The sequence below is a fragment of the Phalacrocorax carbo genome, chromosome 4 (genome assembly GCF_963921805.1).
Source record: "Phalacrocorax carbo chromosome 4, bPhaCar2.1, whole genome shotgun sequence".
Lineage (NCBI taxonomy): Eukaryota > Metazoa > Chordata > Aves > Suliformes > Phalacrocoracidae > Phalacrocorax > Phalacrocorax carbo.
This window is the reverse complement of record NC_087516.1, coordinates 52,446,989-52,463,223: the sequence shown is the minus strand read 5'-3', so window position 1 is coordinate 52,463,223 and position 16,235 is coordinate 52,446,989. Positions and strand designations below refer to the sequence as shown.

Sequence of the window (16,235 nt, the reverse complement as noted above, 5' to 3'; positions counted from 1 at the left end):
GCTAACAAATTGCAACAACAAAAAACTTGTAAATGAAAAGATATTTGAGAAGGAAAGGAAGAAAAGCAAAGAAGGCTCAAATGGGAGAATTAAAATAATTAAGCAAAATTAATAAAAAATAATTAAAATTAATTACATTGCCTTTTAGAGAAACACAGTTATAGATGCATACAGCAAATATGGGTCTGTACACAGTCGGATACATGTTTGTATCTAAACCTTCAGGTTAAACCAAGACTTAGTGACTTACGCTTAATTCAGAGAATTTACTCAATAAAAGCAAAAGCAAAATCCCAAATTAACATTATTTTACGAGAGGACTCTCCGTGTAGTGGAAAACAATTGAATGCAGCAGTTTATTGCTTGGTAGTTGCCACAGCCTGCTGCAAGCTTGCAGGCTATGAGGCCTTTCTGGGAATATACATTTCTGGTTGGACAGTGATGATTGACTGCTGTAGTGATTTTGGTGGACGTTGCTTCACAAAAAGACGGGGAGGAAATCCAGATAGGGTGTCCATTACTTATTTAAGGAGATTACTCTGGGGGACTGATAGCCTAAGGTGCTAGCTAAATAATTGGCATCTAGGAAGATGAAGCATCTCTCATTTGCTTTGTGTCTGTACTTCTGTTTGTTAAAATACCCCAAAAGCCTTCAGGCACAGTGGCTTTAAACATTTAAATGTACTACTGATATTATTTAATCACATCACAATTTGTATAGCTCTCTTAAAAGTAAACGACTAGCAGTGTGTCAGAGTACATTAACATGGCAGACTGAAGCACCGTGTTCAATGTATGAAAACATATATCGGACACTTGTGAACTGCAAGTGGAAATATGCATATTGAATAATCAAAAATGATCCAATCTGGATTTAAAGTGTAAGTACCACAGAATATCAGCCTATTTAGCTACTCCTATAGTAATGTGATAAAATACACTCTGCACTCCACTAAAAGGCATCACACTTGTCCAGTTATTTATTCATTTATTTGATTCACCTTTTTAAAAGAGGTAAAGAGGTTAACAACCTGCCTCACAGTCACATGTTTTTAAGCAAAAACCTAGGAAGGAAATTCTTTCAAGCCTATTAAAATTCCTGTCTCTCATTTGAAAGTGGAAGCTCTAATAGAAATGTCAAAATCTACCATGAAAATTAAACTTTGGCAAATGGCATCAGTGTTAGGAAAACCACTATCGCTCTTGCTGTTTTAAAGTCATGAGAAAGCAGAAGGAAAAAAAGACTGCAGAAAGGTAGGGGGATAGGTAATGCAAACTCAGGAACACTAGTCCTTGGTTTGATGTGCGATCCTACAGAACTCCAGCCACATTGTTGCATCTGAACACTGTGATGCGGCCAAATATAAGAGTGGGATGGCATTGGGTTTCCTGATCACCTGAAAAAAGTGGTTGCCATAGAAACACTAATATTCTTTCCTTAAACCACAACAAAGACAGGCAGCAGCCATAAAGTGTATGTTCAGTGGGTTTTAGGTACTCTGTGACACGACATGGATAACAGTAATTAAAAGATGGCAGGCCCTTGCCCTAGCCTGCACTGTAGAAAACTTCTTTTCCCCCTTCAGCTCAGCAATTTGGAAAGCATACTTTAGAAAGGGCTCTTCAACCACACTAATATCTGTAGTTTAAATTTTTTAGATTTGCCATCTGTGAATACTAAGGACTGCTGAGGGCTGCACTTCTTTTCCTCAAGCTATGTTTCTCACATTGCTTAAACTACCCTGGAGAAATTCATTCTTGATGGACTGATTTTTTTAAATTATTATTATTTTTATGTATTTGGATTTGGGGGACTTTTCTGAGCTGAAGATAAAGGATTTTTTTTTAAAGTACCTGAAAGTCTAATGCAGTTTACGTCTGGCAGAGCTTGCTTTCAAACTGCAAACGAAGATAATGGAAGTTGTCTTGCAATTGGAGAAAACATTACTACAGAAAGAGTTAGGAACTAGAAAAGATTGGAGCCCAAAATTCAAAGACTGGAGAGCAGTAGAAGTCTTGAAATTACTGTAACTGCTGTAACAGTATGAGGCCTTACTCAAAATAAATCTAATCCCCTTTTATGGTTTGCTGTACACTTTAGAAGCATTACTTCCAGGCAAAGGAAGGTCACAATAGCTTTGAAATTGTGGCTGAAAATGTGTTAAATACGCATCCTGCTCCTCCTAAACTAAGCCTCTATTATATGTCCGTTTTCTAGTTCAGTCAATGCTCGCTCTTCCCTTCTCCCTTGTCTTCTCCCAATCAACCACTGTCTTCCCAACTGTCATGACGTTATCACCAGTGTTGTAAAATCTTGTTTCTTAAGCTGCCAACACTTGGACTCCCGTGGCACATTTATGCAAATTGGAGATCTGATTGATTTTGTGGGGTTAGCAGGACTAAAATGAGAACAAAGCCTGCGTAGGAGTACCAGGCGTCTCACTCAGCACTTTGAGAACAGGGCACAGTGCCATCACTGCTCGTACATTATGTGGATGCACAGAGGATAGGTAATTCAAAATTTTTTTTTGCCATATTTTCTGAAGTACTGATGATACAAGCAATTTGCAATTGCAAACATTTCCAACAGTTTCTGATTTTAAAATGGAGTTTTCTATCACTATTGAAATGCTTCTCCTCCTCTTGTCCCTTTACTTTTTATAGTTAAATCCTAGCTGAAAATTTTTTTTTCCTTCTCAGTATTAGTAATATCATTTCACATCAAAATCCATTTTATTGGGAAATAAGAAAGCAAACCTGGAATGAAATGGAAGGGCAGTGAAGAAGTGCAACCCTGTAAAGGTTTAATCTCAAACTGAACATGTACTGGTTAATAAACAGCACAAGGAAGACGGAGAAATTTGAAGAAATAAGTGGCACAAAGTGGAAGAAAGTTTAGCAGTCCATGAAATCTGTGGATTTAAACAGGTTTCTACAGCAATCAGAGAAACGGGAAAGGACAATCTTATTACATTCATCTAGTCCCAAAAGCCAAAGCAGATGTATCCATCAGGCTCTAATTTCTGACCATAAAACTTTGCTTGAATGAAATCCTGCATGTGACCTTCATACATATTGCTGCCCTACAAACCTCTGTTGCTCTACAGCTGAATCCCATTTAGTTATGACTCACTGCCTTATTTACTTCACTGATCACAATAAGCTTTCAAAAGCCATTACGAAGGCTTGAGTTGGTGTCTGTAAGCATACTCTGGTGACTAACCTGAATGACAAAAAGGTTGGTTTAAAAAAAATAAAAGTAAACCCCACATATATATGATCGCAATAGGAAAACTTGTCAAACAAAGCAGATTTCAAACAGCATCAGTCAAATCTATTTGTCATGCATTATAGGCAGCCTATGGAAGAAAACATTGGATTACTATAGAGATATTATTTAAGGTAGGTAAAACATGATACTGTCAAAAGAGGAGGTAGGAGAAAGGAGCAGGATAAAAAAATATCAGCACCAAAAAAAAAGAAAGTGTTTGCCATGAGTTTTAACTATTGACAATGGATCTCCAAGGACCCTACACATCTTTGGATGTGGGTCCTGCTGAGCTCCGACAACCCTCCAGATGCTGCAGATGCCTCAGGCACTGCAAGCACCTGCAGAGTTTGCTCCATAACTCTTGGTTTGCAGGTGGAAATGGCAGCACGGGGGCTGTAGAAACTACTGTCCAAGGAGGCAGGTCAGCACGAGCCAAAGTGTTACCTCTGGTGCAAGTTACCAAAGCTCCGCTCCCTCCACTTGCCTGGGATAGGAATTACAGCAGACAATAATACCTGCATCAGCGGAAAACACCTTCCCCCAGATGTAAGTAAATCTGTATTACAAGAATATGTCTTTGTGGAAAATGTTTAGAAGACAAGGAGGGTTTAGAGAATCATTAGCGGTGGATTGAAACAGATACTTAGTAGTCTGTCTACCAAGGTAACTCAGCAGGGAATCCCACAAAAATGCACAGGCTACTATGTATTTCACATTAGCCATTCAGCAACCATTTGTTCATATTATTAATGAGAAAGTAAGGATTGGAGGAAGTTGCAGGCTTTGAACCATAAAATTTACACTTTAACTATTAGTGTATTGAAGGAAGCGCAAGTAAGAGAAAGATAAGAGAACACAATGATTTTCTGACAAACAAGATAGAAGCTATGTATTTATTTTGACCAAATTTCCCATTGAAAGAAAACAAAACCCAGTCCATTAAAAAGAAATATAGAAAAATGATTCTTCTCAAAAATAATTGCAGTTTAAGTATATTGTAGAACTCAAAACCTTTCGAAGGCCTACCCTACCCCTATTTAAATTCTGCTGTAAACTGAAGTCTCACAAGAAAGGAAGTAAAGTTTACAGTAATATATATATTAATACTGCCAGTAGTATGGATCTGGCATCATAATTCCTTGTTTTGTAGTGCTAAAATACCGACTTGCTACCATGGAAAAACTGACTATCCCTACTTCCCTTATTGTCTGTACAAAGAAAACTTAAATTCCTGCTTTCCCTTTGTAGCACCCGATGTGGGCACAACATAAAAAAGCCAGCCACAATATTCTCCCTCTCTAGTCACACAAACACACAAATATTTTATGACAATACATGAAAAGACTATTATAAATTTGTGAAGTATTTTGTATTGAAGAAAGAAAGGAAGATAGGAAGGAACATACTGTGTTGGACATTTCCACAGGTGTGTGTCACTATGACACATCTCAGTGACTGGGCTGCAGCTGCTGTGTGGGCCTGGGGCGCACCATCTACGTGCCTCACCCACCCTTCTCAGCCAGTCTTCTCCACAGACTCTCCCCTGCGCCTGCCAGGCTGCAGCTACGCGCACCTGGCCATAAACCTCACTGGTCCTCACCGTTACGTACCAACCAGGTTTGCCTTGGACTTGCCTCCCCCTTCCCAGGGAAACCTCAACCTCATCCCAGCCTGACAGGTGCCCGTGCCACCCCACGATGTTGACATGCAAACATGAGTCAAACAGTAAACAGCATGCATCACACTTGCATAAGGGGCTCGCCCTAACAGAGCATATACCAAAGGGGAGAAAAATTTCCCTAACTTAAAGAAACTCAATTTCACCTTCTATTTCCATGCACTAGAACATGCCTATAAATTCTTCCTGAGGGCACTTCCAGAGATATTAGGGGGGATGTCATTCACAGTTCTTCTAGGATAAAACCACTCAGCTTTGCAGTGCAGTCTCATTGCTCCAATCAGAACTGTTAATGAGATGCCCTAAGGTACAAGTGGAAGACATTTCAGGGCACAGTAGTAATTTATAAAAACAGATTCAGAAGGAAGTACAGTAAGTACCGCACAGCAGCCGATCCACTCAAATTAATTACCTTTACATCCCAGAATCAATATCATCTGAGTGTTCCTGTTTACCTCTTTTGGGGTTACTTGTTAATTTTGCTAATAAAATAAAATAAAAGGTAGAAATAATACATGCTATCTATTAGTGGATCATTATGAAAGTTAATTTTGTAAATATGTCTTCTGTACCTAATGCCTTGTTTTACCAGATCTCTGTTCATGACTTCTTGTTTTTTGAAATTCAAAATCCTAGGCAAGTTTTTTAACAACTTTCTCTAGTCACTAAAAAGGGCATATTTTAGACAAATTTAAAGTTGTTATTATTATGGCTCTAATGTTTTAAATTAACATTTTTCTCAACATTAAAATGTCTTTTATTTTAAAGGCTATTCTGTAGTTTAGACAAGATGAAAAAAGTCAAAAACATAGAAAACCCCAGGTATTGTGAACTAAAAAAAGCAAAGTTCTAGCAGCTTATATGCAAAATAATGTAAATAAATAAATAGTTGGATATAATAAATAAATAAATAATAGTATTTTTGGACATTAAGCTCTAGCTGATAGGAGAGACCATGGTACCTCGGACTCGTATTAGTGTTGTTATGCTTCGAAGGGAAGGGTCACACTGGCGTAGAAACGGCAAGTTGGGGCACACTGAATGCCATACATGTTTAAAAACATGAGATTTAGCCTCATTCTAGTATTTCTTTTTCAAATGGAATACAGAAATAGCCTGAGTGTTTAAATAATCCTTTTCTGGTGTTTAGTATACTGCATTTTGACTAAATGTTTTTCCAAGAGATAAACTGTGAAATATGTGGCAACAGTTACAAAAGTCCCCTTCCCTGCTACTGACACTTGTAAGAAATCCAATTAAGAACGGGGGACAAGTGACATAAAGATGTGGAGGAAAGGAGAAAGGGAGGAAACTGGTGCAAAGTAATTGAAACATTCCGACATAGTTTATGCCTGTATTCAGTAAAAACAAATTAAAAGAAAACACATCAACTGTGGTAAAATAACTCAACAAGAAAAATTTCACAGATATACACATGCAAAAGGTACAACCCTTCTTCTTCACTCAAATTATGCCAAACAAAGCACAGAGCACTTAAAAGATAGCGAATTTGAGGTTTTGCTAGCCATATAGCTATATTTCACCAGGCATTTACAAGAAGCAGTTTTTACTGGCAAATACTTTCTTGAATTCATCAGTATTACAACAGGCCTTTTCCCCCAACACATGGTGATAAAATTTGTGTCAAATCTACCCCATTCACGTTTCAAATATTGACTATACCAGGATATTTTGAAAAATGACAAATGTAATTTTTGCAAAAAAATAAGTAATTGAATATTGAAATATCAGGTCATTAACTCTTTTGGAATGTTGTACTTTACTAAACACTCCTACTTTCTTTAAGTTAAAAATAAACAAGTTGCTTAAAAACATCGGTGTGTGAAATAATTTGCAACTGCTCTAACAAAGTTAAAGGAAATTAATTGCTAAGTTCTAGTGTTAATTAATGTTAATCACAGGGCATTGGCTAACATTGTCCATCCTGGACTAATTGGAAAAAAGCTTAAATACTAACAGTGTGGAAAGTATCTAAAAGAAATTGACCTCGCTTTCCCATTTTTCCCTTCTGGATTCTAAAAGTATCCCGTAGCTTCAGGCTTTATGCTGGCCTTTTCAGATTGAAATAGATTGAATTGATTCTGATTGGAATACTTTCAAATTCACTTCTTTTTCTGCCTCAGCCTTATCAAGCCCAGACTGCAATGCTTCTCATGACACAGGTCTATCCACTTGTAAAATTTAACAAAACAAAAAATATCACTTCTCAAAAACTAAGAATGTCACTGATAAAAAATTGTCATATAAGCATTGAAGACCTTTTCAATAACATTGCCTTGTCAATAGTCCATTGAGGTCAAACAGATATTGACCTTTGTCTTCATAAATACTGGAGCAACTGTTTGCAAGTTTGCTGCTTAAAACTCAATCTCTACCTCCAGTGTCAATACAGAGCCAATAAGGATATAGAAAGTAATCAAAATTTTATGTTCTTATTAAGAAAAGTTTAATAACATACCTACAATAAACATCATCTGTGTCTCAGACAGATGCTAGTGTGCCAGACAGCAAAGAAATAACGAATGTTTAGGAAGCAAATTGGAATCCATATTTCTAAAGACTTCATATAGGTGTCTTTCCAGACAACTGCTCAGTCACACCAGTGATTTACTAATCCAGCTCAGAAGGATTTAAAATATTGAGTCCTGTTATCATCTTACCACTATCACAAGGACCCAAAGCAACATCCTCATCTCTTGTCCAGTAATTGGGGAATGACAAAGGACAAACTGAGTACAAAATCATATTGGACACAGGTGGCTTTCTGAGTCATCAGGTTATCTCTAATCCCTCCTATGAAAGAGATAACTTTTTCAGGTGTATGTCTTGTAAAGGTTATACACAAAACCACCTATGTTTTCCAGCTAAGTGTTGTTACTTGCATGAAATTAAACCAAAAAGTTGTATTAAGAGGTCATAAAGTAAGGTCTATCCATTTGACAGTAACTTCAAAACAGCCCACAAAAGAGGGAAGATGTAGACAAACTGTGTCTCACTTTTTTCAAGAGCCTTCACTTACAAAGTAGATAAAAGCTAAGTTTATAGCTTGAATTCACTAGACCAACACAAACCATAGCAGCTAAATTCAAAATTAAATGAAATATTTGATATTTGATGTAAAAAGAAGATAACAAAAATTACACATTTCTCATAAACCTAGGAACCTGTCAGGGTAGTATTTTGCATGTCTCTGCAGAAACAACAGCAGGAAATCTGTTTAGATATCCTACCTTCTTGAACCGCCTGAAATGGATTGTTGCCATCCACAAAAGTCACCGAACATGTGATTTTCTCTGTTTGTAAGATTTCATCATTCTGGTTGAGATCAGCAACTGCCATTCGAAAAACTTCCTCATCTTTTTTTGCAGATTCATCAAAAATTGCCCCTGAGGGGGGGAAAAAAAGAGAACAAAAATCACATTGCATCTTTCACCTGCAGCATCGCAAAGCATTAATCATAAGCACTTAAGACACTTTATGCTATAACATTATCCCTTCACTCACTCCTGAAGAACAGTTCTCTCAACACACAGCCCAGAAGGTACTTCACAATATAAAGAATTTTTACATTTTGACATAATTTAAGTCACATATTGAAGGGGAGCATTGATTCCAGCTAGAAATATTGGGGAAATCTAGTTAAGTACAAAACAAATTATCTGTATAGGAACATGGCCAAGAAATGAGAACTAATTACCTTTCCAAAGGTGTCATTTAATACATTGAATGACTGCAATGGGCCAGCCAGGAAATACATTTAACATCACATCTAGTGACAATTAAAAAAATATAAAGTTCAAATGAGGTGAAAATAAGCCTAAAGTGGTATCAGCACTGGGAAAATGAATTAGAATTGACAATCATGATCAATAGACAGGTCAGCAGCTGATATAAACTATTTCAGGTCTAACTCCTGCTGGATTTGTGAAACAACAACTCCAGCTAACTCTTTGGCTCTTGAAGTTAGTAAATTAAGTTTAAGTGGTTAATTAAAATAAACTCTGCCTTTATAAATCCGACAGAAAGTGACTGTTCTGCCTTTTCCCCCAAAACATTCAAGCACAGCATTGTAAACAGGAAACCGTTAAACTCAGGAGGAGCTGGCAAAGTGAGGGTGACCAATCCTCGCACGGCCAAATCTTCTGGTGCTTTGAAAAAAAAAAAATCCAAGGGTAATCCAGAGCTTTTAGCTTTTTTTTATTATTATTTTCTTTAAACTATAGTGTCAATTTAAGCATTACTAATTTCCTATTATTTTACATTTTCTTCTCGTATGAACTATTTATGCAAAGACCACTCAGATTAAACTGGTATAGTCCTATGGAGAAATCTATATTGTTTAAAACTCTCAAATCAGGGCTGTTAGGTTTTCAAGCACCTTTAAAGCTTTCATTTTCAGGCAGTACTTTAAAGAGACAGAAGGGATGCTTCAAAAACAGACTTTTGAAAACTATATTTAATCATTATGAAATTTCTTCAGTTTTCAGGTTTATTTATTCTTGGGTGTCTGTTGTCAACACAAAACTCAACTAAGGCAGTGTATGCAGCGAGGCAGCCAAAGAGAAAAGTAAATGCTGATCACTGATGATTTCAGGTAAATACCTGCAATCAGTGCTGAAAAGAACTGAAAAAGATTCATTTACAGGAAATGGCTACTTTAAGAGAAATAAACTTCATACACAATATTTATCGTGTTTTTCCCACTGACCTCCAACACTCATCTCCCTGCCAGCACCACTCATCCTACATGAGCGTCATCTCTTCCTACAGTCTGACCACTTTGACTCCAGCATTTTCCCTCCTGAAGCTGCTGCCATCTGGAACAGCTGTTCTTTAGCTCTCCACCTCATTCACCTGTCATCTCTGTGCAAATCTCAGCTGAAAACATTCTTCTTCTTCCTTGTCCCCATTTCCATTTCCCTTGTTTTATTTAGCTCCATAAGGTAAAGCTGCACTCGGCTCAGAATATGCTTGGTATGCAAGATGCTGCAAACGGTGTCTTCTCCACAAAGATGAGTATTTGTGTATCCAGGTAGCATTTAAGGGTACAAAAGACTTTGTCCAATGACATACCTTAAGACATGTTTGTTTCTAACCTCATGGAACAGCTCAAACCAAAACCACACATGCTTCATTTTAAGGATACACCTATACTGGTGATGACAACATAGCCCAGCAAACATTGTTAATAAACATTAGAAGAAACAATTTTACCTGGCTACTAAGTAACAAGGTTAAAATTAAGAAATTTTAAAAAGTTGGAAAATAATGATAGTAATTGGTCAAATTCTATCCCTGTAGAGTAATTATGTAACAAATGCCACACTGGAAGGAAGTGAACATGCACAGGTTTCGTGCACACAGAGAGGGCAGCTATTGATTGTGTTGCACAACAGCATGGCAAAACAAGACCTTCCAGCCAACACTGCAGAGTACAGCCTCTTGTTCTACAGCTGGGAAATGTCATCTTAAGCCTGGCTTTGTCCCTAAAATAATAGAGATCATCAATCAACTAGAGGATAGAAAAAACTCTAAATGATCTAGTGTTTCTTTTGCATGTGCCATCACAAAAATCTCCTTCAGCCCCATAGCCCTTATGCTGGGCAGCATTTGCCAGTCCAGAATCAAGTTTCTCAAGAGATGAACCTTCTTGAGAAGCTTTCTTGTTTCTTTCACACAGAGATATCCCTAATAAACTCCTATGCTTTTTCTCCTATTTCTCAGCATTACACAAATCCTACCTCTGACAGCATCTGGACGTATAAGGAACCAGATTAGATGAAACTCCATGCAGCTCTCACAAACAATGCTCTTTCTTAATTGCTCCAGTTTTGCTCTGACCACCACTTATTTCATTGACAACTCCATGTATCAGAGACAGATTTCAAAATTTCTCCTCTAACCAATACTACATCTGACATTTTAAACAGGCTACCTCAGAAACAAGACATTACTCATAATCTAGTGTAGGAGTATCTCCATAGGTAAAACACATAAATATATAGGTGAATTACAAAAAGAGTTGTAACCATAGTTCCCCCCCGATCCTCCTAGCAGGAATTAGATCGTCCTCCTTCAGAAACTAAGGCCTTATTCATTAGAGTATCTAACTTAGCTACACAAAAAGCCTTTTAAGATATAACAAAGATGACACTGTTCCTTTCAGAAGACGGCAGTGCACAGCAGTACATGCATTACCCCTCAAACAGCGATAAGAGAAATTTTATTTCATAATTGCTTCTCAAAGTTTAAGTTTTCAAATTAAATTGGAAAACTAAAAGAAAAAAAAAAAAAAAAAAAAGAACCAAACCCCAAAAACAAACCACACCAAACCACAAAACCCCTGAATAATTTTGAAATTATTCCTACTCTCATATATATATTTTAGGTCCCTATGTTTTATTTCAATTATATTCCATGTGTCTATATATCTCTTTACACTACACAGGTGAGGGGTTTATCATTATTTTTATTAGTTTTCTAAGAGAAAAGCCTTTTCAATGAAAAGGTAAAAGGCATTTTTTTTTGGATTGTGCTAATATTGCTGGAGAATTTTCCTTTTCCTGTGGTTTCAGGAATCATCCTCTGATAGGAGTGGATCTTCTGATGTGAAACAGGTCTACTGAAATTTTTACAGCTAGCTCAAAATGCAGCCTTAACTACTTCTGTATTAGGTATGTTTTTCTTTCCTTGCTGAGGCCTGAAGTTTTGATGTTTATTCTTTCAAACATAGTCCTTTAACCAAACCAAACAAACAAGCAAACAACCCAAATGAACAAATAAAGGGTATCACATTTTAAAATTACTTCTATTGTGAGAGTTACGTACTCTCTCATTTCCCCGTGTACAGCTGCAAAATAAGAGAAATGGAATGACCACAAACTTGTTTGGAGTATGTGTCCAAAATGTACCCTTTTGGCTGTAGGAAAAATTGTTACAGAAAGTAATGAACAACTGAGGAGAAAAAACAAATATCCCTACAGATACTGTAAGACATACGTTCTGTAGGAAATAATGCATCAAAACTATTTACAGAAGGAAGTAGTCTTCAAAATTATACAAAAGTAGATGCTGTTCATTTCTCTTCCACCCCTTCCAGCTGAAACAGGCCTCACACTAAACATGTCATTTCTAACTATACTCAAGGAGTATTCCCATGATTGCAGCAGAAGCCAACATGCTGACACAGCAGCTACTTTGCACCAGTTTCCCCCCCTGTTTTATTAGCATGTCATTACTTTCAGCTCTATTTCAGAATCTGGATGAGGACAGCACAAATGTAATTCTCTACTGGCTTTTTAAAAACCCTCAGCACATCAATAATGTCCTGTAGCTTAGCAAAGAATTCTTTGTGTTTATCTCATTTGCACTCGACGATGTAACCAGAAATCTGTCAATTTAAATGAATATAGACCAAATCATACAAACGCTCAATAAGTTCACCAAGTACCGATGGCATTAGAAATGCTTTTCAAAGATCACTTTTTCTACCAACCCATACATATAAAAATATAATCCAAATTAGATATTATCAGCTCTTTCTAGAGTAATTTGTGCAGTCTACTGGAAATAGCCCAGAAAAAGTAAAAATGGGAGAGAAATGCATCGTGACTGCAAGGATGAAGTGTGAAGAGATTTAAACCATCTTTCTATTGACTAAGAAAGGATAAAGTCCACTGCCTGAAGTGTTTTCAAGTATTATAATTTTATCATCTATGAAAGTGTGACATTTCTGGACCTCAGTGCCCATAAATACCTCATTTAAAAGAGGAAGGGGAGTACATAGATCAAATGCCATTACGAACTGTGGTCACAGTTCAAAATCAGCACATTTGATTTTCACTTTATAACGATGCACACGCATACCTCACCAATAGAAGCAACATACACTTTGCCCAATAATTTATTCATTCACGAGTCCAGGAATGTTTGGAGTGAAAAGGAAGAAAAAGGGGAAATGTAAGGCACAGTAACTTTTTGGGCAACTCTCTGATGTTGTCAGCAGCTGTTGATTCTGTGAAAATTCTTGGTCCTACTAATACTGCCAGCCTATTCCAGTGTCTGAATCCCATTCCACTGCATTTTCTCAAATGCTGCTACTACATTGTTATTCTGAATAAGAAACTTCACACAGCTGCTGGAGGAAGGATGGCCATGCTGTTAGCACTCAGAACTGGAAGCCAGGGGTTTTGAGTCCTCACGGCAAACCTCACCTGAGATGTCCTGCAGGGCCATGAGCGCATCGTCACAGGTCTAGCTCCTCCATAAGAAATTAGTTTAGGACACATTAATTTCTTGGGGCTTAAATCAATGAGACTGAGATTTGAGATCCTGAGATATGCTGTAGAATAAAACCCCATGTTATTTTTAGGCCACATGAGTATCTGGTTGGGAAAATTTTTATAGAATCCATTCATTTTTAACTATAATGGCAAAGGCCTGGCTATACCTCACACTGTCGTGTCTGATTGAATGAATATATATATTTAGCTTTAGAAGGCCAATTATATTATAATGGAATTATTGTCAACAAGAACAAAAGGGACTTGACACATTTAAGAGTCTGGCTGCACTCACATAGGAATTTAGACGATCACATACAGACGTTCCCTTGCACATGCAGCTCCCATTATCATGGTATTCAGCACGGACTAATACAGCTGGACCCTAAATTTCACTTGTGACATTTAGAGCTGCTGCTAAGCTTCTTTACTGACTGATTATGCCATGGAGTACATGCAATCACATCTTGATTTTGTCAATGAAGGGAAAACATCAGCATACTTTGCCTTTCTCTTTTAAGTTGAGTAAGTTACAGAAACTCTTTAGGAAGGGCACAGTAAGCTTGATTTTGACATTGCAGCACAAAGGTAGAGGAAATCCTCCATCTCCTCTGTATCAGGAGGGAGCTTCCAGCATCTGCTTCCAGCAGATGTGTCTTCAGCTACCTCACACGTCATGCTGCGATTGCCAGGCGTGACACTGGGCTTGGCTGTCGAGCCCCTCAGCCCCCAGGGACTACGGCTGCCTCACACGGGGCCAACATGGAACTCTAGCTCAGGGCAGAGCCACTCCCTTGCCTCTTAAGTCATCAACCTCATGCGTTTGCTCCCCAGAGGCTCCCTGCTCTGCACCATGGGGATCTCGGCACCAGAGCACATCTAGGCCGATCTGAATTTTTTGAAAATGTCCCTTGTTCGTTCATTTTCAAGACTTTCACAGCTCTCACAATGATGGTGAAAGAGACAGTATGGTAGGCCTGGGAGCACCTGTGCCAGCTCCATCTGCAGAGAAAGTAATGTCCCCCTGCCCGCCAAACTGTAAAATCAGGATTTCTCTTTCTACTTTATATATCTCATATTTTTACACGCACAGCTCAAGAAATTGAACAATACATCAGCACGTATCTTTCACTAGTTTTCATCAGACACGTAAAAGAAAATTAAAATAACCAGCTTGACAAAACGTATTTGCCAACACTAAATCTACACATACGTATGGAAGGTCCACATGTGACTTTAAGTGGCACATGCGAGACCGGACAACCTGCAGTGAAGTTTCTGGATTACCACTGATGCAAGAATGCTCAAGCAAAGAAGCATCAGGCCTACGGTCATTTTTTTTCCCAATTGACTTCTGTAAAGGTCTACTTCTGAAAGAGAAGGGTTGATATTTTGCCGGGCCACACTATAAGCAATGCCAGTTTCCCTGAGATTGCTGACAGTGGTTGACAATACACATGCCTACATACAGGCTGCTGCTACCTCCAAAAGACATTCTTTAATCAACCACAATTGCATCCATTCTTAATCTCATGAAAAAAATTTCAAAATTAGTAAATACACAGTCCACACCTAATCAGAATACATGAAGAAAATCAGCCCAAAACCAAAAGCCTACGTAATTTTCAAGGGAAGCCACCCTCCTTGCAAATCTTGCCATCTTGTTCTAGAACCTGGCGGACACATACAAATGAACTATATGTTACTGGTATTTGAGGAACTAGAGAAGCCACCCTTTTAGTTGGGCATAACAATTAAATCAAAGACTAAAGAGCTGGATTGGCGAATGAAAGTTTTCTACTGTTTTTCCCCATTCACACACAAGTTCAGCAAATGCTTTTTATGCAAAAGCCTTACTTTAGGCATATGAATAATCTCTCTCAACTCACATCTTAAAATGAGACTCTTTGCTAAGCTTAATATGGCTCTGCCAACTTTGTATGACACTACTTCTCTAACCACTGCAAAAGGTACCTCTGCTCACTCTGGGAGCTACACCATAAAAAACACAGTCCATTTCTGTTCCTTTTTTAAGCGATTAACCCCCCGTTCTCAGTGCACCTACAGCTGGAACATCATGTAAACGATGCAGTGATTCTTTCTTTTTGGTGCTTTTTGTTTTCTAACTTTAAATATTTGAAACAATGAGGTGAATGAGGAATTTTACAGGTTTTTCAATCTGGCAAACTGCTAGGTGTAACATCCATTGCAAATACAGTGAAAGTAAGAAAAGTGTGGTTATCATTCAAACACACAGTCTCTCCTTTCTTCTGCTGAAGCATGGTTGTCTTTTAATGTCCCAATCTCACAGTAAAACAAGCAATAAAGCTTGTTTCTGAAGTTTGTTATATGTTTTAAATGTTTTGACTACAACAGGGTATTCCACTGTATTACACCTTTTCTTTTTTTTAATTTTCTTTTTTTTTCTCTCTCTCTCTAAAGTATACTACCCAGTTTTGAAAGTATTAAGGTGGTTTGACAGGTTGACAAAGAAAATAAAGACTCCGCTTGTTATGAGCTTTTCTGAACATTTACATACTGCGAAAGCCAATGTTTCAGGTATTGTATGTCAAACCTATTAATTGTAAAGCAATATAGCATTTCTAGGAAAGCTGAAACACAAGCCTGAAGGTATGGAATCAATTGCCTTTGCATTGCCTCTAAAATACGTAATTTTAATATGTTGAGGTAGTCTGGGGTCAATTCATTTGGCCACAACAGGTGCTGGAGATCTGTGGAGCTCTTAGGAAATGTTGAGAACTACTGCTCTCACAGTTTGCAGTAGTAGTACGCACATTGGATTTTTCTTTTTCTGCTTAATTCTCTTGCAGCACTGTGGATACACATCAGTGTCATCGGGAATTATGTTCACATTTGGAAAGAACAGACTCAGATCTTACACTCCTTATTTACATTATGTCAGGCACATATGCACAAGCACGAACACTTTCCAATCACCATTGATTTATTTTAAGCTTATCCT

General features: G+C 37.6%; 1 protein-coding gene across 1 annotated transcript in view; it reads right to left on the bottom strand.

The window, feature by feature from the left end:
- GRID2 (glutamate ionotropic receptor delta type subunit 2) overlaps positions 1 to 16,235 on the bottom strand; it is a 743,546-nt gene that overhangs the window by 583,083 nt on the left and 144,228 nt on the right. The window contains exon 2 of the mRNA XM_064449954.1: positions 8,201 to 8,356. Within this exon, the coding sequence (XP_064306024.1) occupies positions 8,201 to 8,356 (156 nt within the window). The remainder of the gene's footprint in view (positions 1 to 8,200; positions 8,357 to 16,235) is intronic.